Consider the following 27,520-nt stretch of genomic DNA (forward strand, 5'->3'; position numbering starts at 1 on the left):
CACAAGGGCAGGATTTTGGCCTGTTTTTTTTCTAACATCCTCAATGCCTGGTATGCAATTGGTACTTAATAAATATATGTTGAAATAACATTTTTTCTTAAAATAGAACATATGTACATCTCTAAATTTACAATGAGTTTATTTGGTAGTAATCGTTGGCCTACCTAATTAAGCTCCTGATGTGATTTTTAATCTTTGCCATATTATGGAACCAATGTAGACATTTGAGTAGCCAAACATAGATATATCATAGATATAGAGGCTATATGCCCAGGTGTTTTCCTAATCATGATAAAAACTTACTCTAAGCAATCCTTTAGAAATTATTTAACAGAATTGTCTTATTTTTTAGAAGAGCAAACAGAGGCCATTATTCTTTAAGATTGGCTATAAATAAATGTTAGTCGAAATTTCTATAAAATAAAATTACAGAGTCATAAAGGTGCTCAAAATATTACACTGCGATAGTGTCCCCAGAATGGATTATGAGAAAGAAAACTAATCTTTTTCAGACAAAATCTTTTTCCCAATAGGAGAGTACCTTTCCATATGGTACAAAATGAAAAAGTAAAAACTATAGCTATGAGATCAACACCAGATGGTCTTAGAGGTGATGTCTTTATCTCTTCTGCTGTTGCTATTTCATACTCAGAAAAGAACTTTAAATCTTGACTAATTTGCTAAATCCCTATTAAAGTATGTACATACTAGCCCTCTTGTGAAAAAGGCCATGTAGCCTTTATTTTGGTTTCAGAGTCAGCATTTGGCTGAGTTACATGGTTTATTAAAAATAATGTTCGATGGTATAACTGAACAAATAAGTACAAAGGAGTGCAAACAATATGCTGTATTTACTTTTTTGTGAGTGGTGCATTACATTTTGATAGATAAATGCTTTGTCATCTCCTTGTTAATAATATAAAACATAGGTAAGTTTAAATGGGTAGAACAATGAAAGAATTTGCAAGTTGTCATAACTAGAATTTGTCAATAAATGGCTCATGAAATTCTTATCATCTGTCACATTATTTCACAGTTGGTAGGTTTTTTTGATTATTTTATTTTATTTAGTTTTTGAAACAAAGTCTCACTGTGTCCCTAGGCTTGAGTGCAGTGGCCCAATCTCAGTTCATTGCAGCCTCCATCTCCCGGGTCCTAACAATTCTTGTGCCTCTGGCTCCCAAGTAGCTGGGACTACAGGTCTGTGCCACCATACCTGGCTAATCTTCGTATTTTTAGTAGAGGCATATTTTTGCCATGTTGGCCAGGATGGTCTTGAACTCCTGACCTCAAGTGTTACTCCCACCTCGGCCTCCCAAAGTGTGGGATTACAAGCGTGAGTCATCATGCCTGACCTTTTCATCATTTTAAATTAAGTTTGATGAATATTCAGAGCTTAGGTGGAGTTTCAGTTTACTAATTTTTAAATTCAACTTTCTTTTATTCAGTAAAACTTTATTGAGCACCTATTCTTTGTCAGATATTCTTCTGGGTGCTGGTGGTACAAAGATGAAAAACACTACCCTTTTTACTCTGGTGTCCTATTTCTAAATATCTCACAGTGAAAGCATAGGGGCAAATGTTCTAATGAGGGGGTATCATAAACAACTATTCTCACACAAAGAAAGAAGCAACTCAGTTGGTCTGGACAAAAGCTGGAAATTTTAGGGAAGAATTGTTGTTGTTATTTGAACATGATAAATTTCCTGATGACTGGTTTAATGAGTGGACAAGCACTGGAAGAGAATTCCAGGCAGAAGAAATAGAAAGTTCATTCTTTGCTGATCTTGTGATGAAAGTGTCTTTACAATCTAGTACTGTCCTTAAAATTCTGGTGTTTTCCATTAATAATAAGAACATTTTATGGACAACAAATACTTCAGTTGGAAATGCTTAGCTTGGATTTTTCTCTCTATGAGAGATTACCCTCTGGGATTCTGCAGCAAATGAATTCTCAGCTTCCTGTCAACTTGAATGAGACCAAGTTTGCCGGGGGCTCACCTGTTGGAAAGAACAGTAAAGGACTGTTGATCAAGGGAAGGAGATATATGCAGTGCTAATTTTTTTCTTCACCATAACTTGACAATGTTTATAAAGACCTTTCAAGCTGCTAGGTATTAGTACCCCAACTATTGGTATAGCTTATACACGGGGATCATCTTTTTTGCTTCATTGACTTTTGCTCACCTTAGAACACAAGTTCTATTTCTCTATATTTTCTACTTGTATTGTTCAGTGATTAGATTCCAGCGTAAGTGTCACTTACTGTATTTCGTAAAGTCTTAGTTTACTGAAGCATGTACCTTTTGGCAGTTTTCTTTGCTCACTGTGCTCTGATGACATAAACATCCCAGTCAAGCATGATAAATGCATATGACTTTAGAGAACAGGCAGGTGAAGTAAACATACAAAGTCAGTTAAGACAAGGAGAGTCATGTGGAGTGTGCTCTTTCTCTTCTTGTTAAGTTGTAAGCTTCTGACTGCAGGGATTCTTTGACTCTTTTGTTCGCTGATACCTCACAGCTTATTATCACAGGGCCGGACACATAGTAGATGCTGTAGAAATACTTCTGAATGAATGGATAGGGAACGTTTGTACTAGGGAGAACAAGCAATGCCTAAAGGCATTCATTCACTCATGATAACAACAACAATAGATACTGTGCCAGGCAAACAAAACCCATCTAGGGGATCTCTCATTTAGGACCCATAGTCATATGAATCACATCTCTTCCTAAAAGTTATACAATTGTCAAAAAAGAAACAATTACTCTGCCTTCGCAATCATTTCCGTAAATGTCTGTCCTGTGAATATTAAAGTAATGAGAAATGCATGTTGGCTTCAATATTTGTAGTAAAAGTTTACTCCTACATTAAAAACTGTTTATGAATACAATTTCAAATATTGTTATTTCCTAGAGCATCATTTTAAATAGAATTTCCCAGCATGATACCAATCTTGGGCTTAATGAGAATCATTCAATATGTGAATGATAGTATTTGAATAATAACTCCACATAAATGGGTAGATTATTTTGAGTTTTCATATCAACTTCTAATATATTATCTCATCTTTATTTTGTGAAATATTCATTGCTACTTCTATTCAATGAAATACATGTTGAAAATGAATTTCAATGAAATATATGAAAATACAGTGATATCTTCATCGCAGTGAAATGACTAGTTCCTCCAAGAGAAATATTTTTCTGTTCCTTGAATCTGTAAGCACAGTTTAAGCATGTTTCTCTACATACAAGCTGGATTTAATTTGTTTAGCATCTGTATATGTTCTATGATTTAAATAATGTAGAGTCATGGAACAGAAGCAAAAAGTTAATCGTGTATTTTTACCTCATCTCTCTTAAATTCATACTGTGCTCTCATTATTTCATTTTTCAACTATATCTTGATTGATAAGGGTGCTTTCACTTACCACCTACCCCTTCCTTGTTCTTTCTTTACCCTTTACACATTGTCTCCATGTAGCCACTCGTTGATCACTGGATTTACATGGAAAAAAAGTCATAGCAGACACTGTGTGTGTCTTGCCTTTCCTCCTGTCCTGACCTGGAGGTTACTGCAGTTTCTTTGGACAGATTGCATATTTATTATTCGATCTGGCAACTTTCATTGAATGCAGGAATGTGTTCAGCCAGAACATGAGATGGGAAAGTTAAGGCCCAATTAATGAGGAGCAGGAGTTGACGGATAAACACCTGAGTCAGGCTCCTTGTTCTTTAGATAGAGAGCTTTGAGGTGCCCTCAACTTGGTCTCTCAGAGGGTTCCTAGCAGCAGGGAGCCAAGTTCCCCACAGTGATAACCTGCTCATTAGTGCCCCTTTACTGGCATTTCTTCTATCCTTCGTTTGCCCTTTTCTGCTTCTTCAATGTTTCCTGTGATCTCAGCCCAAATGAACTGCTGTGGCAGGACCTGCTTTTAAGGGGATTCAAACTAAGCAGATATTTCCTACCTGAGCATTTTAAAATTGTAGTTTTTTTCTGTTTTTTTTTTTTTTTTAATTATTATTTATTTGTGTGTGTGTGTGTGTGTGTACGTGTGTTTCTCCTTCCTCACAATGTTCTCTGTGAATTAGGTTACTCTATAATACTTAGATTATTTCCATTCAAAAAAAGAAAGTCTTGAGCTTAAGTTAGAATATCTCTAATTTAAGGCAACTGGAAGGTTTATACAGTTGTTTGCTTTCTAATTTGCTCGGAGTCTGGATGGAAAGCTGGGTTCCTTTTTCATAATTAAGTGCTCCAGATCTACAGAGAGTCAAAGTCTGTAAGAATGTAAAGATGATTAACACTGTATCCTGCTTTCAGATTTTAAAAAAGATGCTTATCTTCATGTTTACCTATTATGTTAGGTAGCGACAAAAACAAAGCACCTAAGAAGTCAATGACTTCTGCTAAAATAGTATTTTCTTTCTATATAATGTATTCTTAGTTAACCCCTAAATTAAATATTTGCATCACACACCCAGAATACATCATGAGGAACTGAATCACTATAATTTTTAGTGGGCATGAACCCCAGTATACAAACTTGGGTTTGAAAAATATGTATCTGTCTCTACTATTTCATAATTCAATATTATTTTTTCTTTCAACTCCCTGTTCTGCCATAACCTCAGAAAACTTTATCAATTTGGAATACCCACTTAATTTAAATTCTAGGAGATGCTGTTGTACCAAGGCCTGGAGCATGAGATCTGAATCCTTTGACAGGCATATATTTCCTGAGACTTCTCTCATCCCTATTGTTTTGGCACTTTTTAGTGCTAGCTGGTCTCTCTGCTCCCTCCATTCCACCACTGTGGACTGGGAGCTGTTTCCCTGGAACATGGGAGTCTTTTCCATGAGATGACTATGTCCTTGTCTACATAGGCAGCCACACTCAGTGAGCTCAAATAGGAAGGGACAAATTGATCTCCTATGATCTTGAATATCCAAATGTTTGGGATTTGGTGTGGGTCAAGAGGCCAGTTATTCCTCTCTTGAAATGTCTGTTGCTCAGTCCAAGAAAACCTTGTTTGCCAGGAGAAGAGGTGCTTATGGGGACATAGGAAGAATTCCTTTTTCTCAAAGGTATTTTCTAAAATATACTTTCTATGTTGCAGTTATTGAAATTCTATTAAGATTTTATGATTTTGGAAAATAGAAACCACAGACTTTTTGCTCCTCTTTCCCTTCCTTTCTTTCGCTTTCTTTCTCTCTTCTCTTATTTTCTTGTCATTCAACTTCGCCATGCCTCTCCAGGACCAATTTATCTATCTATCTATCTATCTATCTATCTATCTATCTATCTATCTATCTATCTATCTATCACTTTGTGCATCCTTTGTACTAGCTATTATTGAAAGGGCTTTAGATTATGCATGTTAAATTATCTAAATGCTGCAAGATAGTTACAATTATTTTCCCCATTTCAACAATGGAAAATTGAGACCCTCAACTGAAGACAAAGAACTTACTCAAGTTCACATAGGTATTAAATGGCAGAGTCAAGACTTGAACCAGGTACCTTGCTCTGGAATTTGTACTCTTACCACTTAGCTATCACATTATATAATACTTCACAGAATGCAATCATGACACTTTTCATCTGGCTGAAGAGTTATAGTGGTAGCCTGGCTAACATACAAGGTAATATGAAGAAAAAATTGACAGGGGTAGCTATGGAAACCTATAAAAAGGGAATGACTAACCTAGAATGTTTTATGTTACTCTTTGTATACCCCCAAATTAGCAAATGATTCATCCAATATGAGATATTTTCCTTAAAATATTTTAATAGACAAAAATATGTTTATGTTTTTCCTATATCAGTTTTTACTCAAGGACATGATTTACACTGAAGCTTGATAAATCCTAATGTCTCTGGTTCTTAAGCAAAGCCTTACAGTTTTAAAAAGCTGATATTTATGAAAGAAAAAGTAAAATACTAGAACAAAATGACAATGATTTCAACTTTTTTTTTTCTTTTTTTGAAATTTAAAGCTAGCAAATTTTGGTATTAAAATATATATAAATGTTTTAAAAGTCTTGAAATTGTTATCTGTTTTGTGCTCTACCTGGGCTATTTTTAGTTTCAGGTATAATCAGATAAAATAAGTGCCACCATCAATAAAAGTAACTTGAGCAATACTGTGTTTTCAAGTCAAATTTGGAAGAAAACATTTTTAATAATGTTGTGAAGGTAGTTCTAAAATGTATTATAGTTAGAACAGTGATCTTGTTATATATGCATTATTTTTAAACTTTGAAATTATCTTAAGCTTTGTTCATTAAATAATGTCTAATAGAAAACAACTCATCCGATACAAATCAATTTCAGGGGCAAATATTCCTTGACTTAATGTCACCATTGTGTGTGTCCATAGTCCAAATATAAGCTGTTTATGACCTTTAGGCCTTGGGTCTTTTAATTAGACTAAAATGTGATGTAAAAGAAATAATTTTTTGTTAATATGATATAAATGTTGAGATCTCTATAGTTATATTTTAATCAAATAATTTTCTATGATTATGCTATTTACTTTAAGTCAGGCTATAGAGATTTTCTTTACCTCTTCATGACAATACGTTAATAATTAAGTATAATGTCTATTTTCAGAATATTTAATTAGTAATGTCCTCCATCAATTTAAAATTAAATAACTCTTTGAGATTTTTTTCACCAAAATATGGCAACTTTTGCATACTTTTTCATGATGTGCATTTCCCAACAGATTTTCAATCATAAATATTTATAATTTCATATTAACTCTTCAGAAGGGCTAATAGTATGACATTTTAAAAATTCCCATATTATTTAAAGTGATGTTGGAAGAGTCAACATGAAACATTGATGTTTAAAAAGGTCATACAGGCACTTCATGCCTTTCCCATAGAACTATAATGTGGAATTATTTTCTTGGCTCTTCTGGCTTTTTTTTGTTTTTTTTTTTTTCAAATAAGGCAGACAATTTTGAACTTCACAAGTAGTCTAACTTTTATTCTGAGTAAAACACTCAACTCTAAGCTGAAGTTAATATATTTTAAAAAATCACACAGTACAATTGAATAGTTTAAATATTTCTAATATAGATTGATTTCATACAATACAGCTCTAACATTGACAAAATATTTCTGAATGTGTGACTTGAAATGTCATTATAATGTATTTCCCCTGTTTTTATTTAGGGATGCATTATTTAGGCTAGCACGGCAGTGGAAGCAGAAAAAAAAAGTGCTATATGTGAATAAAGTTTTTGTACAGTTTCTATTTGGAGTGTTTGATGAAAAGGCTGCACACAGCTTTTTCTATTGAATGAATGTTTATCTTTGTATTTTTTAACCTAAAAGATTACAAAAGACTTGTTTTTAGTAAGGGATTATTATAACCCAAACAGTAGTGGCAAGCATGGTTTAGTGGCTGTTTGAGCTCTCAAATGTTTGTTTATAAGTTTTAAAGCAGTGTTTATAGGAGCTCACTGCCTTGACCTTTGTAAGTGAAGAGGTTAGAGATGAAGTATGGACACTGCATTAGAATTAGATGATTTTATGTTTTCTTTTGAGAACAAAAATCAGGCTCACTGAATGGTAAAAGCCTGGGTGATCCATGACTTTATCTGTCACTTGGTTGTATTCAGATTGCAAAAAATTATCATTTCATCTCAGAATGATCCAAAAAATAAATGATTAACCATCTTCACCATGAAAATACAAGGACTGAATATCTGCAGTATCTGTACTGGGAATGATAAAAACAGAAGACGATTGTCAGCATTAAAAAAGAAAGGGATATTTTGTTTTAAAACCTTAATCATGCTTATTATTCCAATTTCAGAACAATAATCCAGGAAATATAAATTTTATTTCCACTTTCTATGTGTAAGATTCTTAATACAGTTCTACATGTTTATACCACTTAATTAAAATAAGAAACCATTAAATCTTGTTTAAATTTGAGTAAGAGAGTATAATACAGTATGATTTTGGCAACAGAGGACTGTATTTCATTTTAATTTCTTGAATGAACCAATATAATGCATGCTGTTGAATTCTAGTTATAGCATATCTAAATAGGTGCATGTTCTTTTGTTTATGTCTTTTAGCATCACCGTCAATTAAACTCTTGGTGGATGATCCTATAGTTGTAAATCCTGGAGAGGCCATAACATTAGTATGTGTTACAACAGGAGGAGAGCCTGCACCTTCTCTCACCTGGGTCAGGTCCTTTGGGACTCTGCCTGAAAAGACTGTTTTGAATGGAGGAACTTTGACCATACCTGCTATCACCTCAGATGATGCTGGTACTTACAGCTGCATTGCCAATAATAATGTGGGAAACCCTGCAAAAAAGTCCACCAACATCATTGTGAGAGGTAAGTTTGCTGAGAGGATATTACAACATAGATTCCAAGGTTAGGCTCTCAAAAAGCGAATAATGCTTGATACAAAATTACCTCTTCAAATATTGCATATATCTTTACGGAGAAAATCATGTATAAATCATAATGGTGGGTAATTATAAGTGGAACTTAAACAGGTTAAAGATTAATAACAGTGCTTTATATTTGCATTGAATAGCTTTCATAACACATTCTTAGTGATACCATCAAATGCTTTTTATATGTTGTTAAAAAAATTGAAACAAAAAATGTGGCATACAGCTTAAAACATTCACTGTGTAAAATATATGGATTGTAACATAGTTTAGGAATTCAGTAAATTTATCAATTTAATAAACTTTCATTCAGCCCCTATTACAATCATGGTTTTAAATTGTGAGGTTATATAGAGATCTATCAAACATTATTACCCTGTACTCAGGATTTCACTGTCAGATAGTGAAAATAATATTTATCAATAGTCATATGATAAGGTGTTTGAAAAGAACAAACAAAAGATACAGAAATTAAAGAGAAATGTATAGCCACTTCAGGCTGAGGTTATTAGGGAATATCTAATGACATTTGTACTAGATCTTATAAGTTGAGTAGTGTTTTGACAGATTGAAATTGAGAAAAGACAGAAAATTCAGAGATAGAACATGCAATGCTTATTTGAGGAACTGAAGCAAAATGTAAGTCAGTAAGTCAAAGTAGCAATGCTGTTCTAATGTGGCCATTACCAGCTAGTATGCTGGCACCACGCAGGCATGTTTTCCCTCCATTTTGGAAGATGGAAAGAAGTTCTGAGGCAGATGTACAAAGAGACCATATGCTTCTTCATGTCTCACTTCACCTGGTATGGTCCTGGGTTGGAAGTGGAGGGTGGACACTGATGCCTCTGAAGTTAAAATAGACATCCATATGCTGAAGATGACCTTTTGAACATGCAAATGAAAATTACTTATGATGGAAGCAAAACATAATCAAGTGTATAGAGATAAACATGTGAATATAGATTGTGGTGGTTTTAGTTATCTGTTATGCAAATTATTAGAAATATGCAATTTGACAAAAGCATACTCTATTCAAAACATTTCAAGTTACAGTGTAAATCAAAACACTGTGAATAGCATACCATCTGCCACAAAATTGTATACCATACAATATTTAGTAATTATAACATGTACAATTATTTTACATATCAATACAAAATAAAACATACTGCCAGTTAAACCACCATAATGTGTTATGAGATAGAAGATTATTGAAAAAGCTCTTCTAAATTTGTTTATACTTAGATTTTCTTTTAAAACATGCTTTTAAAATGTTTCTTTTAAAACATTTATTAGCCTACATAAAAAGGCCAATAAAAGCAAACTAAATTGATTAAATTATTCATAACACTTCACACTCAGAACTCGACTTCTAAATTAGTTTTTATTACAAGGTCATTGATGATGATGCTTTGCTATACGATATTGTTCTTGTGTCATTAAGAGCATTAATAATTCCAAATTATAGAGAAATACTGTCTCTGAGATTTTCTTTTAAGTCAGGTCATGATTACTAATAGCAACCATGACAGACTATTGAATGTAAGAGGCATTCTGATCTCAGAATTGTTAAAATATAAAAATAAAGATGGATTTTAGAATCAATGAAATGTGCTCTTTGTTTCAATTGTTTAACGAACTTCTACTGCACAACTACCATATGCTAAGGATGCAGCAAATGTAAGGAATGCATGAGTGTGACTGCAAAGATCAGTGACTAAACGTCTGCCCTCAAAGGAGTTTACAGTCCGTTATGGAATATAGAAATACAAAGGAATTGTATACAGAAATATATAGAAAACAAATAATTCACAATGGAAGTATCCAACTTTTATTTTTAAAAATATTAGTATTGAGAAATGGGGCACATTTTAAGCCTTGTGTCAGTGAGCAACCAGATTCTGTTCTCTTTCTACCCCATTTTTAAAAAAAGAAATAGAAAAATTGTATTGTCCTCGGTGTTTGTTTTATTTCTATTTTTTGTTTGTTTGCTTTAAAATACTTGTTTTTCTAAGTAGGCATAAAATAATCTACCAAATCTTACTGTAATTATGAAAGTATTGAAGTATGATGATTAAAGCATTGAAGTATTGAAGTATAATGACGAAAGTGTAATATCAAAGTACCGCAACATCTGTCCTTAAGTGAAAAATGATGAATTGAATTTAATTTTCATAATGGAATCATTTGCAACTATATGGAACCCACATACAACTGGCAAAACGTCCAGTATAAAATATCTATGTGGCTTATACACCCTTTATAAGGGACTAACCCAGTGAACAGCAAATATGTGCCTAGAGAATGATTTTCTCCTCTCTACCCCACCTAACAGGTTTCACCTGTATTCTTACAAAAGAAAGTTTCCAACTTTGACATGAAAGACCTGAAATCAACAAAGCCTTAAAAACGTATTTCTTCAATCTTATGATTTCTTTTTATGCCTTTAATTTGTCTGATGTGTACATTTGCATAATCGTATTATATTGCTAGTGGGACTTCTCAGCAGTGGCATTCACGTAATTCATAAAATCAAGTTTGTGTATAATCGTAGTGAATATAGAAGTAGCGTTGGTTTTAAAGGATCCTAGATTAAACTGTGGGGACAAAAACCGCTGCAATAATATGAGGCATCTGATTTCTGGTCCACAGAAGTCAAGAAATTCAGTTAAGGAAAACAGTTTTCTTTTTATTACACAAAGAAATTATTTTCAAGCCTTCTGAATGTATAGACCTCTGTGAGTCTTAGATTAACTGTGTCATGGATACAGTAGATATAGAAACCTAGGTTTATCTCCTCTCATTCTTCTCTGTAATTAAATCAGGATCCATGGACCAGGTTTCTGAGTAAGCACAAAGATATTTTGTGCATGGAATTCCCATCCTCATTTAAGAAGGTCCATGCACAGAATAAGAGTGTAGAGTGCTGATAGAAATAAAATTCAAGAAACATTTCTGAATTCTTTATTCTACTTTTATAAAAATAGAGAACAGTGTAAAGTAAATAATGGAGATAACACTGCATGTAGATAAGAAGTAGAAAACTGAATACAAATCTCATATGGTTTACTACTTTGGGAGAACATTTATTAACGTAGCACCAATGCCTTTTCTTATCATTTTTTTTTTTAAATTGCAGTGACTGAGCTACATTTCTCCTAAGTTAGGAGAAAAGCAGTTGCCTAATACACCTGAAAGGAATGTTGCATTGATTTCCTATCCACATGTTCCATGCCCTGAGCTCAATGCTTTCCAAACTTCTGTTAGATATGACACTTCCATGTAAAGGTCTCTGTTTTCATGCTTCATTCTACGTAGAAATGCCTACATTTCTCTTGTGTCGTGAATTAAACCGCTGTGTTGAACATGTATAGTTCAAAATATCAAGACATTACTGTATTTTAGTGTACAGTGGCCTCTTTGAATGTTCTGTAGTATATTCAAATCACAAACACATTTAGTTCAGTGTTTTGGATTCATGGTCCAAAATAGTAATAACTCTAAACCTGATTTAATGCAAAATTCTCTCCCCTTCCCAACTTGGGTCCACTTTGGGCTGGAGACCTGAAGTAAGAAAAGGAGATGGAGCACAGTTGGCTTTTTTGTCTATTATCTCTCCACCTACCTCTCCACTTAGCCCAACCCCAGCCTGATAGCTAGGTTCTGACCACCCTAGCTCAGAGTGAGCTATGAAGATCTGTATACAAAGCTTTCCCAATTCCTTGGTGATATGTTAATGGACCCTTAGAAAGTTTCTCTACCCAGACAATATATGCATCTATGTAGATCAAAGCGAGGTATCCAGTGATTGGGCGTTTCCCTGAGTCCATGGATATGCCACATTTCCTGAGCATCTTGTGCTGTACCCCTACCCCCTCTCTGCTGATGGCTTCCTTTTTCCTCTAAGCAGCCAACTAAACAGAGCCCAAGACATGGTCATGTCCCTTCCCTGTGAGACTCACATCTGTCTGGTGGAAATGCTTACCAATAGACTATGAGAGCACATAAATTTCAGTGTACTACCTCTGTTCTCTTGCCACACCAGTTTTAGTTTCTTCAGATATGAGTCAGGCAACATTGGAGGGAAAATATTTCAAAGCTGACAGGTCCCATGGAAAGCTCCTCAGTAGGACTGAAATGAAACAGACAGGGTCTCCTTTCTCCACCTTGGGTTTGGAAGAAGTTGCATCTCACAGTTTTCTCTAAAGATATCCTTCTAATTAAATTTGGTTTCTTACTCTTCTTTTACCTTTAATTGTCTGTAAAGTCTAAGAATCATGGCTTGAGATTTCTTCCACTTTCTCCAAAAATTCTACATAAGAGGGAGGTCTGTTTTGCACTTACTATGGAATTCTGTGTGTTCTATTTTCAGGTAAAAGTGAGCTGGTAAAAGTCTATTCTATCATCTAGCTTTACAAAAATGTAGGAGGATTAGAGGAATTTTCAGATTTTCTAACTGGCATTCTTGAAGGCGATTTATCAGCAAGTCCTTCTGGTTCTGTCTTCAAAATATACTTTTAATCTGATCCTACCTTTCCATGTTCACTGCTACCACACATGTCCAAATCATCGATGTATCTCTCCTGGTTGATTAAAATAGCTTTCTATTGTTATTCTTTCCACTGTACCCCTTTTTTAGAAATTCACCTGCCATATTAGATAAAGTAGCCTGCGCTAAGTTAATAAATATACCCATACACATAATTTCTCAAAAGAAAAGAACTTCAGATTTTGTTCATGAAAGCGTACAGAGTGTTTACTAGTTCATATTGCTGCTGAGTGTACTTGGGGTTGCTCCATGTGGTCGTTCAGGTATCAAGGCTCATCATGTCTCTGCCATCTTCAGTCAGTGGCTGCTAAGGTTGCTATGGGTATTGCCTCCATCCCTGTCATCGGGAATGGGACGGAGCTTGAATGAGCACACATGGGAGATTTTTATGGGAAGTACACATCAGTTCCAGTCAAGTCTATTGACTGGAACTCAGACACATGCTCATACCCAATGACTTGAAGGCTGGAAAATTCTTACTATGCACTCAAATAATTTTAAAAATCTCATTATCCTGATCAAATTCCTCCCATAGCTTTTCATCTCACCCAAAATGGAATTAAAATTCCTCATCATCATTTCATATGCCTCCCATTTTTAGTTGCTCTACTTTAGACACATTGGTCTTTCTGCTTTGAATGTTGTTTTTCAAATACTACCCTCTGGTAAACACCTTCTCTGACTCCCCTATCTTAACATAGCGTATCTCTAATTTCCATACCATGATTTATTGCTTCTTATCACATCACTACCTGGAATTATTTTATCCATATTTCTTCACTTATTATCTGTCTTTTTAATAGGACTATAGGGGTACAGAATTTGTCTGTTTGTTGTCTTATTTAGTGATGTAGTCTTGGAGCCTAGAATATTACCCACCATATAGTAGATGCTCAATAGACATGTGGTTAGTGAGAGAATCTCTTTTTTAAGTTCATCGGCTCATATTAGATTTCTTTTCTGGGTATGACTCTTTGATAGCCTAAGTATGTATTAAATGATGTTAAGTAAAACTAGAAAATTCCATGTGCATACTCAATCATTAAATAATTTGTGTGATGTGACCAACTTGTTTGAAAGGCCACATTGTTCTAATTATTTATTGCTATGTAACAAACCATCCCAAAAGAGTAGCTTATAACAATAGTAATCATTTGTTTTGTTCACAAATCTGGGAGTTGAGAGGCTCAACTAAAAAATTCAGGGTATCCCATATAATTGCAGCTAGAGGGTGGTTAAGTCTGCAGTAATTTTCAATGTTTTTTTTATTCAAATATCTAGTGCCTGTACTAAGAAGCTCCTACAGCTGGGCTCCTCAGGGCAGTCTGTCTCTTCTCTTTGTCTCTCTCTCATTCTTTTCTCTTTACATGATTTCTTCACATGGCAGCTTCAAGGTAGCCAGACTTCTATAAGACTACCAGACCTAGTGTTCCAAGAACTGCATGGGTTTTTGTAATGTAGCTTCTGAAGAAATGCAGTATCATTATTGTATTCCATTCTTCAGTGCAGTGACAAAGTCTGACCCAGTCCCTGGAAGGGTCAAATATCTCTACCCTGTTATGGAACAGACACGTTTTAAAGCCACTGTAGTATGCAGTACACTTCATAAACTATATTCTTCACATCATGCTCCCATGATGCCTTGATACTCATTTAGACCTTTACTTTTTCCATTTTTGAACCCATAGCCTCTGCAAAATGACACTGTAAATGATTTTAGAATCAATGAAATGTGCTCTTTATTAATTTTAGAATTATTTCAGCTTTTTTTTTTTTTTGGCTAGGATCTAAGAGTCCTAATATAAAGAAGTAAAGAAGTATGTCAATATTGAAATAGAGTTAACCTTTGTGGAAGAAGTCAATATGTATTCAGTGAGGCATGAATTTATACTTTCCTAACTGCACAGAAATATCCTGTAACCTCCAGGAACATCATAACTCTGTTCCAAAAAGTGATGATTTAACTAATTCTAGTTTATCGACGTGAAAGGACTGTATTTTTTAAAATATGAATTTTAATATTAAGTAATTTATTCTGAATATATTTGACTAAAACATGTAAAATATTAGCACTGCTAATATTTCTAAATTATCTTTATGCTTATTACAGAAAGACTTATAATTCCAAAGTTTTATGATTAAAAGTTTTTGACATTTGAGTGTATCAGTATGTTTAGAGAATAGTAATAAATAACATTGATTGAGCACTTATTGTGTACCAGGCTACCAGTAACACTATATGCATAAGCTTTTTAATCATCTCAACACAGTTATGAGGTAAAAAATTATTATTCCCATTTTTTTTCAAAAGTAAAACAGAAGGCCGGGTGCGGTGGCTCATGCCTGTAATCCCAGCACTTTGGGAGGCTGAGCAGGTGGATCACAAGATCAGGAGATTAAGACCATCCTGGTTCATCCATGTCCCTACAAAGGACATGAACTCATCCTTTTTTATGGCTGCATAGTATTCCATGGTGTATATGTGCTATACATATGTAACAAACCTGCATGTTGCTCATATGTACCCTAGAACTTAAAATATAATAATAAAAAAAAATACAAAAAAAAGACTATCCTGGCCAACACGGGGAAACCCCCGTCTCTACTAAAAATTACAAAAATTAGCCCAGCGTGGCAGCATGTACCTGTAATCCCAACTACTTGGGAAGCTGAGGCAGGGGAATTGCTTGAACACAGGAGGCGGAGGCTGCAGTGAGCTGAGATCGCCCCACTGCACTCCAGCCTGGGAGACAGAATGAGACTCCATCTCCAAAAAAAAAAGAAAGAAAAAAAAAAGAGCATTAGGTAACTTCCCCAAAGCAAGCTTTGTTTAAATAATAGAGCTGGGATTCAAAGATCACACAATAAGTTTCCAGGGCCATTTTCTTAGCCAAGGAGCCATTCAAATTTTAGCCAAGTTTTTACAGATATTTAATTTTCTCCCAAATATTTGAACTGATAATGGTCCTTTTTTATTTCCTCTATTCTTGCATTGCCAAAGATGTACTAGGGATTCTTTCTAGATTGTGAGTCCCTTCTTTTTATACTCATGAAAAAAATCTCAACAATACTGAGTCTTCAGATATTTTTCTTAGTAACATTGTTTTCTTTCCCATATATACAGACTCTTTGAATTGAAGGAAATTCTGTTTTTGTTAATCAGTATTTTTCCTCCAGTAATGGTGGACATAATCTTACTTAATGTCAAGTTCTAACTATCACAGTGTTTACAGTTTATGATTTTCTGAATATCATTATATTTTGAAGAACTTGATATGACTGACTTTCACTGGCTTTCTTATAAATGACTGTACAAAGTTTTTAAAGAATTTGTAGTTACTGGAAGAGATCAATGGGATCACTAAAGACAAATATTTACGTAACAAAATATTTGCATAACTAAAACATTTAGCATAAGCAAGAAAATACAACGTATACTTACAAATGTGTATTCACTGTCTTTGTTGAAAGGTATATATCTTAAGCTATTAATCGGAGTGTCAATCAGAGTTAATTGGCAATTTCCTAGAATGATTTGATAAAATTTAGCCCATATGCGCATATCCATTTCTGAATATAAATTAGTGGTGAAATTCCAGTTACTGGGCCAGTGTAGTTCTTCCCAAGCATTTAGATTCATCAAATTTAATTTTTAGTCAATAGCTTTGTTACATAATCTTTCATTATTAAAACTATAATGATGATGGCTAAAATTGTAGAAAACCAATGCCTTCATATTCCCCAAAAGCAGAACTGTCTGCTGTGTGCAGGTGTCCCAATTATTCATGCAGATTAAGTGCTTATTTCTCTTTTCCCAATTTAATATTCTGTAGTAATTACACCTTCCCAAAACACCAGAGCGAATTTTATTGTATTATTTTGTAGCTCAAAAATGGTTTCATTATTATCTTTTAAAAATTAATCAAGGCCATATAAAATCTAAAAATTATCATTCAGTAGTTCTCATCTGAATTTAGGTAGCTCAGTTTCCTTTTGTAAATAAAATAAATGTAACTTATCCTTGTTAATTAAAATAATTTATGAAAATTATCATAAATACAATTTTGAATAAAAAATTTTGTCTAGATATTGAAAAATCTTATAATTACTTATGTAGTGATATTCAGGCAGCTTAGTTATACATGGTTATTTTATTAAAACTTTTAAATTTTCCTACTTAGTAAATTGAGTCTCCCTTGTCATAGTTACTCTAGCCAAGAAAAAATCTTCCAGTTTTCTTTTAAAAATGATAGTAGTACTCTAAAAGTCAGCACTGGTTAGTGTCCAGAAAAGGGGGAATTTATTCAAATAACAACATTTCTAAAATGTTTTAATTAGTTTCTTTGAGACCCTTGGTAGTTTTTACTCCTACAGTTGTAAAACAGTGCCAAGACAATGAATACTAATATGAAAACACATAATTCAGCATTTTTACCACTGTTATGGCACGTACTTAATCAGATTCACTGGCTTACCAGATTTAGTTTGGACTAAATGATCTATAGGCAGGAAGATATCGGGCAAGATATCTGTGATCTGGTTGTGGTTTTGCCTTAAATTAGCTTTCACATCATGGATATGTAAATAGGCCTTTGGTTACTTCTCTGAGATACTAAGAAACTGCAGTACATAAGCTTTAAGATAGATTTTGCTCTATCTATAATTATTATTATTATTATTTTTGAGATGGACGCTGCCTCTCAAGTTCAAGTGATTCTCATGCCTCAACCTTCTGAGTAGCTGTGATTACAGGCACCTGCCACCACACCTGGCTAATTTTTTGTGGTTTTTTTGTAGAGATGGGGTTTCACCCTGTTAGCCAGGCTGGTCTCAAACACCTGATCTCAGGTGATCCACCCCCCTAAGCCTCCCAAAGTGCTGGGATTACAGGTGTGAGCCACCTCACCCAGCCAACCGTCTATAATTTTATAAGAGCAAAATGCTCCGTGATCCATACTCATTACAAATGGAAGAGGACATGTGTCTTTATGGATTTACATGTATTAACATATAATTATTGAAGAACACTAATTTCCTAATGAAGTTATACTCTGAAAAACTATGTATAGATTATTTATGTCAGGATATTAAACCAGGAAAATAAATGCAAGTGATGCTATAATAGGTATTTTAATAATTTCTCCTCTTTGCTATATCTGTGTTAGTTGCTACAAGGGAAAAGTCCTTGAGGCCATAGAGTTCATATGCTTATGTGACAGAGATATCAGGGCAATTCTCTCCATATAGCATGCAAAAGAATAAACTAACATCACAACTGATGCATAGGCAATGTGCTGTTCAAATCTCAGATGGAGAAACAATTAATTCTGATTAGGGAGATAGAGAAAATTCCTCAGAGGATGGTTCCAATTAGCTGGGCTTTGAAAAATGAGAGTCTCTACATATTCAGAAATAAAATATCTCTTTCATTTGCTGCCCAGAATGGTGACATTAACTAGTTTTTTTTAACTTACTTCATTTTCTTATTTATGAAGTATTAGAAACTGTTGATAATTATTTAAAGTAAAAATATCTATGTTTAACTTCTATCTTTAATAATAGAATCTTTTCAAAAAGTAAGTATACATTCTATTCTCTGATTTCAAAATAATGCTTAAAACTTATTTTTGCAATTTTGAATTGCATGAGATTTTACATACAATTTTTAATTGAAATAACAACCTGACAAATTTTCCATTTGCCGTGTTTTTGTTTCTTTTTGAATTCTGTCCAAATTCTTCCAATATCAGTGCTCATTCTAAATGCTTCCAATTATTTCTAAATATATTTAATCAAATATAATTCTTTAATTGTTTATTTTCTAGATTCCATAGGAAAATTTCTTAATTTTAGTTTTCAAAGAATCTTCTCATCTTCTTTTTACTTTGTTGGCTCAACAAATATACTTATCTGAAAACTGTATGAAAATGGAAATCATCAACCCAGTAATTCAAATCCATCTTAGCCAAACAATCTGTTAAGATGAACTAAGAATTAGTGACTGCTTAAAACAAAACAAAACAAAACAAAAAAACTTACACATTCAAAGTCCATAATCACAGTAGTTAAAACTGATTAAACTATACATTTAAGACATGAACATTTCAATGTATGTAAATTATATTTCAGTATTCAAAATAAGATAATTAATTTAAAAGCATTGGGATATATTCTTTTCTGCTATCTTGAAGTTTATGTAAAATCAGTGTTACTTTCTCTTTAGTTGTTTGAAATAATTCTGAGGAGAAGCCGTCTGGGCTTACAGATTGCTTTGTACAAAGATTGGCAATTTTAGATTTACTTTTTATAATAAGTATAAGACTAGCCAAATGTTCAGGAATAAACATTTTTACATCTTAGTTTTGTCTTTATAGGAATCTGAATATGCCAGTTCAGTTGTCAAGTTTATTAATATAAAGTTGTTGTAATTCCTGTAATTATGTTTTTTAATTTGCGGGGAAGAGGGTCCAGGGTGTGCTGGTAAACCAGCTCTCTGGAAAAAAAAAAAGACTTGATTTACAGTATTTACCAATTTTCATGGCATATATAATCAGATCATGGCCAATATCCAAGTTTTGTAGTTGGAAAGAGATGCATATAATCTGCTCTCTTCCAATTCAGTGCTCATTCTAAATGCTTCCAATTATTTCTAAATATATTTAATCAAACATAATTCTTTGTTTCTGTCACAAGCAAGACTGAAGTGGTTCCAACAAACCACTGTTGTAATCTGTAGTGAGACCAGACTGTGATATTGATCATCTGTGTCAATATCATTCAATTTTTCTCTATTAGTTTTGCTAGAGGTTATTCAAATTCCTTAGTTATTTTGAAGAACCAACATTTGAATTCTAGGTTTTCTTGATTGTTGTACATGTGTTTTCTATTATAATGATTTCTGTCCTTGATTATTCTTTCCTTCCATATCATTATATTTCAAATGCTAATTATTTTTCTAATTTTTAAAGCAATGATTTGAGTATTGATTTTATCTTTTCTATTTTTCCTCATGTAGCCTCTTAAGACTGTAAATGTTCCTTTAGAGGTACTATTAACTGTATCCCAAGAGTTCTGATATGTAATAAGTTTATTATTATTCAGTTTGAAAGACTTTCTTATTTTCACTGTGATTTTTTTTTTTCTTTGACCCAAGGATTACTTAGAATTTTATTTCTGAAGTTTCAAACATGTGGGTTTTCTAATTATATTTTTGTTATTGTTTAATTTCATTTTGATCAGAATTTAGATTCTGAATATCTTAGCATGTGTTCCTATAACAAAAATACCATAGACTGGGTGTTTCTAAACAACAAAAAGTGATGTCTCACAGTTCTAGATCCTGGAAGTCCAAGATCAGTGCGTCGGCATGGTTGGATTCTAGTGAGGACACACTTCTGGGCTGCACACTGCAAACGTTTCATATCCTCACATGGAATACAGCAGAGAGGGAAAGCCAGCTCTCTCTGTAACTCTTATATGGGTGCTAATCCCACTCATGAGATCTCCACTCTGATTACTTTGTCTAATCCTAATTCCTTCTGAAAAGCCCCACATCCTGATACTATTACAAATGGGTTAGGGTGGGGAAGTAGGGTTACAACAAAAGAAATGTTGGAAAAACACATGCGTTCAGTCCATAACACTGAATTACTTTTATTTTTACTTTATGACTCAGCATGTCAGCTTTATTTTTTTAATTTTTGCTGTTTTTTTAGCTTCTTGAAGTGAGAATTAGATAATTTACCTGAGACTTTTCCTCTTTTGTACTGTATGCATTTAGCAGTGCAAATTTCCTTGTCAACACTTCTTTAGCTGTCTTACAAATTTTGGTATCTTCTGTTTTCATTCAGTTAAGTGTATTTGTTTTTTAATTTCCCTTGGTACTTCTTCTTTGACCCATAGATTATTTAGACGAGTGTTATTCAGTTTCCAAGAATTTGGAGATTTCCTATAATCTTTCTGTCACTTATTTCTCTTTTAATTCTAATGTGGTTAGAGAACTCACTCCGTACAATTTGTTTTTTTAAAAAATATGTTGAGGTTTGTTTTTAAGCAGCATATGGTCTATCCTATGTTCCATGGGAACCTGAGAAGAGTAAGCATTCTTCTGTTGTTGGGAATAATGCTCTATAAATGTTGATTTGATACTATTAGTTGAGTTCTATGGAATCTTTGTTGTTTGGTTATCTAGTTTTTCCATCTATTTAAAGGGGGAATGTCCAAGTCTCCAAGTATAATTGTGGATTTGTCTATTTTTCCTTTCAGTTCTATTTGTTTTTGTTTCACATATTTTCTGCTTGTTTTGGATGGGGAAGGGTATATACAGATATACAATTGCTGTGACTTTTTAGTGGTTGGACCTTTTGTCATTACATATGTCCCTCTCTGAATCTGGCAATTTTCTTTGCCCTAAAGTCTACATTATCTAGCCACCCTGCTTACTTTTGATGGTTGTTTGCATGATATATGTTTTTTGTCCTTTTACTTTTAATCTACCTATATCATTATATTTGAAATGAATTTCTTATAGATAATATATAGGTGAGTCAAGTTTTTAAAATCCACTCTGCCAATCCTTGTTTCAATCGGTGTATTTAGATAATGTACACCTGAGTATAATTATTGAAATATTAGAGCTTGTCTGCAACTTACCTTTCGTTTCTAATTCTCTATTTCTTATTTCTGTTTTCTTTGTCTTGACCTCCTATGGGTTTCTTGAACATGAAGAACTTCCTAGAATATGGAGTAGTGTACTTTTCCCTGTTCCTTTCACTAAGTAATCATTTTAAAGCAATGATTTGAGTATTGATTTTATCTTTTCTATTTTTCCTCATGTAGCCTCTTAAGACTGTAAATGTTCCTTTAGAGGTACTATTAACTGTATCCCAAGAGTTCTGTTTTACATTTTGATGTATAGTATTTTTAAGTGTATGTTTTTATATAGCTTTCCACCCTCCACCCCACCCACCTAGGCCCTAGCTATATTTCTAAGAGTTTCTCTGTATCTTTAGACATTTTATAGTAAGTGCTTAAATGTGGATTTTTTTGTGTGTTTATTGTGCTTGGATTTTTATGAGCTTCTTGAGTATGTGGATTACAGTTGTGTAAGTTTTAGAAAATCTTGGACCAGCATTTCTGCAGATATTTACTTTTTCTCATTCTTTTTCCTGTTTCCTTCATTAATTCAATTTTTACTTATGTTAGACCTTTCACTGAGTTTTACATATTTTATGCTGTTTCCTAATTTTTCCTCCTTGTTCTTCTCCATCTGTGCTTCAGTCTACATATTGCTTATTGCCCCATCTTCTTGTTCACCAGTCTTGTATTCTCCTGTTTCTAATCTACTACTAGACATATTTATTGAATTCTTCATTTCACTTATTTAATTTTTTTCATTGTAAACTTTACATTTGATTTAGTTTTATAGGTTCCAATTATCTGGCAAAATTTTTCATCTTTTCATTTAGCTTTTCCCAGCTTTGTATCCTATGTTCTTAAGCACTTCTATCATAGCTATTTTACTATTTTTATCTGAGAACACCTGTTTTGATCATCTGTGGTCTGTTGACTTTGCTCTATTTTTCTTTGTCTTCTCTCTTGACACATCTTATTTTTTACTGACTGCTATTTATTTTGTATGAAAAACTGGCTCAGGATTAGGTTATCTTTCTTCAGAAATATTTTTCTTTTCTTTTTTATATTACTTCATCTTATGTTAGGCAGATAAAGTAGTCTTATTGTTTCATTCCAATCAGGGGCTGAGCATATTGAAGACTGGCTTGGTAATGCTATATTTGTCTGCTATTTGCCCTATTCCTAGGACATAACCTTTCAGTGTTTCCAGACGAATACTCTGGGTCATTCACTGCAGATTTTTGCTTGCATTTTCAGCCTACAGCTATATACCTGAAATAGACAATGACTTGAAAGAAAAGTAGCTATAGTATGCGAAGCTCATTTTTTGTTTTGTTTTGTTTTGTTTTCCTTCTCTGGAATTAGATCTCTCAAGTTGAGGTTGCCTGAACTGATATCTGATACTTTCAAAAAGGACTTAAAAAAATCTCATTGGTTTTTCTTTTTTCTCTATGGGAGTGTTGATCAGCTGCCAGTGACCCCAGAAAAGTCAGAAATGGAAATGCAATTCAGTGTACTTTGAACAGAATGTATTTGTAGTGAGATAGACTAAGTTTGTATGAGTATTTGAAGAACAATGATAATAGAACACAGAAAACTCAAATTTTATAAGTGAGTAAAATAAAACATAACTGAGTAGCTTAAGTTGGTTCATTTTTCCCAGCATAAATCTGATACTGCCTTAAACTCCTATAGTTAAAGGAGCTTTTGCTATCTCTTAAATTTGAGTAGCAAAAAATGTAACAAAATCTGAAAAGACTTATAATCTGATGTATTTACATAGTAAAGGTGATAACAGTAGCATAATTTTACAACGTAATGATCAACAGCCCTGAAACAATAATTGGCAAATGGTTCCATCAGAAAATGACGACAACATTTAAATTGAGCAATAAATTCAGAATTCTTTCTTCCCTAATTGGTTATGTCTGAATTGCAGTCACTGCATACTAAAAATAATATGGTAATGGATATGTGTTTTTCCAGTGATAATTTAGGAACCATTCATAATTACCAGTTAACATATGATATATGGTTGTGGGTAATACAGCAATTTTATTTACATGTCATTTCCAAAAATAAGCTCATAATAGTATTTTCTAGATGAATAAACTCTAGTGTTTTTGTTTTGTTTTTCTAAAAGCACATGTGTCCAAATTCTCTGCCTAGTTTTCCTGACCTTGGAGAAAAAAACTAAAGGCACAGATGTTATATGTTTAGAAGTTGCATTATAAGTGGGTAGTATATTGTTTTACAAAAATACTTTTGTGAAATTATATTTAAAATATTACTTAATTGGAAAATATTTGATTTTTATAAGCTTGATACTTTCGATACTTAGAAACATCTTATCACTAAGTTTTTCGTGTTTCTGTTTCACCATCTATAGACTAAAGATAATATGGTATAAATGACCTGGATATGAACTTTTGAAAAATGTATACATTTAATAGCTACATTTTTTTTTTAATGAGAAAGAGTTGTTTATGAGGTAAAATGAGAGCCAGAAAGTAATACTATTTTAAATATTTTTAAAGGAAATTTTAAAAATGAAGGTGTCAACAATGTAAAATGCCAGAATGAGTTAAGGTAGATGAAGACTGAAACATGAAAATAAAGCTGCTGGTATACTGTAACATAGAGACATGAGTAAGAAAGCACATTTTGGCAGAGCGTGGAAGTAACTAGTATTTCAGAAATAAAGACTGAAGTTGGATGATTTGCAGAAGTTGACTGTAAATAAAAGTAAAAGTAGGATTTGTGAAAGAATGGTTTTTAATATTACAGAGACTTGAGCACTTGCAAAAGCTTGAGTTAAGTAATTAGCACAAGATGGAGACTGACAATTGAAAAGAAGAAGTGAGCTGAGTGCTGGAGCATGATAGATCCAGGCCCAGGTACAATAGCAATAGGACAAAGAATGAATCATTATGAGACACAATGGAAAAGGCTAGAAAGAGGTGGAACTATAAATGAGCTTTGACGTGGTATGCAATTCATTTTGGGCATTTATACTTAATGCCATTTTAGTGAAGTAAGAGGCCATAGTTTTTGCTGACTGTGACCAGTAGGCTCAGGTATGGATTTGAGGATAAGAACAGATTCTGGAAGGAAAGATAAGGGCATGTGAGGGAGGATGCACAAAACATCACTGAGTAACAGAGAGATTGTTGCATATTAAGTGGCCATGTTCTTAATATTTATTAATAACAAATAAAATACCTTAAAACTAACTCAGATATATCTCAAGATTTGTTTTATGGAAAAATATTTTTAATTGACGGTCAGAAATTATATTTTCTCATTGAATAAAACCTTTCCAAAATCTCGGTGGAAGAAAATTAGCTTGATCTTGTGTTATAAATTGAATAGACATCTCCTCCAGAAATAATTGAATTAAACGTAAGTGAAATGTAAACTTATTTTTACTACTCTCAGTCTCTAGCATGTCCAGCTTGATTTTACAATCATTTCTTCTACCCTATCTGTAATGATAGGCCTATATCCCACTAATGCCTGAATTATGTAATTGACATTTAGTATGTGTTAAATTGAATTAGACAAAGTGTTAACTTTCACCTTCCTATACTTTACTCATTCTATTTTACTGAATTTCAGGTGTACGACAAATAGAATTTAGGAGAAAATCAGCTGAATCAAATAACACAGTATATTTGGCAACATTAATATTTTGTCAACACAGCCTAAAACTACTTATTACCACATAACTACTGACATTTGGATGCAATAAATGTCTTTCTAAAGTAAAACTGAGTGCAAAGGGATAATTTGGCTGTTCTTATTACTAAAATGTATTGCCAAATTTTAAATAATGCTATCAGAAATTATCTGTATTTTTCATATTTGATTTGCCTGCATTCCAATATTATTTCATTCTAGCTTGTACCCCAAGTAGTGTTAAGAATGAGGGAATACTTAATAAAAATATAATTCCATGCTGAATTTTTCTGATATCTAAAGGTTGAAGTAATGACATTTCATCAATGTTTGGGTTTTGCTCAGTTTTGCAAACAGAAATGTTAGAATCAAGGACAAAATTAAATGTTTGGCTCCATTGTTTTGAGCAGTGAGTAGTTGTGGATCTCTCAATCTATTAATGAGAACTTATCCACATAATAACTTGTCCTAATTTATGCCTTCTTTAAATGACTAAAAATATCACCCAAGCAATCTGTAAATTACAAAGGGTATTTTATTAAGGAATGTTTATGTCAAGTGAAGATTAAGTAACTGTTGATGTTCAGAAAGTTTTCTTCCCTTTGTCCCTCTCTTCCTTTCTTCCTTCCATCCTAGTTTTCCTTTTTTTTTTTTTTTTTTTTTTTTTCATCTCACTTACATGTGGAATCTAAAAAAGTTGTACTCACAAAAGTAGAAAGTAGAATGGTGGTTACGAGAGACTGGGGGCATGGAGAGTACTGGGGAGATGTTGGTCAAAGGATACAAAATTTCAGGTAGGAGGAATAAGCCCAGAGAGGTCTTTTTGGCAAGGCAAGTGCTGGTCAAATATTAGTAGCTTCCTAGAGAACTATGTCCTAAATAAATTCTAGGTGTTATCTGGCCTGGATTGGAAGGACTGTTAGGATCATTTTTCAGTAATTGTTATAGATAGAGAAAGTAGAGATGGAAATGTTATATATTTGCTGTGCTTAGTAGTCAACAACATTTTCTTTCCAAGAGTTTATTTTTGAAAGATTATTTTACTTCTCTAGTGAATGAAGTTATCTCAGTTTTTTCTTAATAATTTCCCCCCAAATTTTAGAAGGAAAAAACAGGCACATAGGTTGATGGGTTGTGCTGTCCTAATGTTTAAATTGGATTTATATTTCAAAAATTTGATATGGATGTTTTCTTTGATATATTGACATTCTAATGAGTTTGTGAGAGATTTTAGCTCCTTGGTTTTTATGGGAGGCTGTCTCAGCTTGACTGACTGTTGAAGCACATGATTCTGTACTTAACTGTCATTTCAGATTAGTTGCCCTGTAGTTATTTGTCGGGGAGTATAAACTCAGTTATTGCTACAAATATCTTTCAAAGCCTTAATTCAGGATATCAATATATATGGAAGAGAAGCATGTACTATATGTTTTCAGTTATTCTTCTAGGTCAGTAGATCTCATTCTGAAGGATGAATCAGAATCTTTAGTAGACCTTAAAAATCTAGATCCAGTCTCTACTCTAAAATAACATACTTGGAATCAATAAGGGATGTAATTCAGACATTGTGGTCTGATGTTTACCTTTTGTTAAGAACAACTGGCCTCAATGCACTAAAATCTGTCCCTGAATTGACATATCCTATCATATTATATCATATTTCCTCATCCCTCACGTATTATAATTCCTTTTGCTCATTTCTCTTGACATGATGTTTTAAGCGTACACTAAGCAATTTTTAAATAAATAGTCCCCCAAAATTGTTTCTTGTTTGTTGTAAGAAAGTTTTCAAAGATATTATTAATCACTCTATCTTATACCATTTTTCTGAGAAGCATAAAAGAGAAATTGTACTTCTCTTGTACAACTATTTTTTTAATCTGCAAAAACTGTCCGTTTTATAATTGACCATGGTTTCCTTATTATTTTGGTTGCTGTAATGTTTATTGTGTAATATATGACTTACCACTGTAAAATATATAGAATTTATTGTACTTTTTTTTTTTAATCAATGTCAGTTCTGGCTTTGTCTTATTTTCTTAACTGGATATTGTCATTGCTTCTTTGTGTGTGTGTTTTTTTTTTTGTTTTTCTGCAGGATGCACTATGTTAACAATAAATATGAACGCCTGGCAAAATGTTCTTAGAACATGGCTAGGTATAAGTAAATTAGTTTCAGCTTCTAACTTGGGTTAAGTCCCATTATGTAGAAAATACAAAAT

General features: G+C 33.1%; 1 protein-coding gene across 3 annotated transcripts in view; it reads left to right on the plus strand.

Moving 5' to 3' along the window:
• MDGA2 (MAM domain containing glycosylphosphatidylinositol anchor 2) overlaps positions 1–27,520 on the plus strand; it is an 840,045-nt gene that overhangs the window by 577,524 nt on the left and 235,001 nt on the right. For all 3 annotated transcript variants that reach the window (XM_009211479.4, XM_009211478.4, XM_003901752.5), the window contains one exon: positions 8,106–8,375. In XM_009211479.4, the coding sequence (XP_009209743.3) occupies positions 8,106–8,375 (270 nt within the window). The remainder of the gene's footprint in view (positions 1–8,105; positions 8,376–27,520) is intronic.

Source organism: Papio anubis, chromosome 7, assembly GCF_008728515.1.
Source record: "Papio anubis isolate 15944 chromosome 7, Panubis1.0, whole genome shotgun sequence".
In the NCBI taxonomy this organism is placed as follows: Eukaryota; Metazoa; Chordata; class Mammalia; order Primates; family Cercopithecidae; genus Papio; species Papio anubis.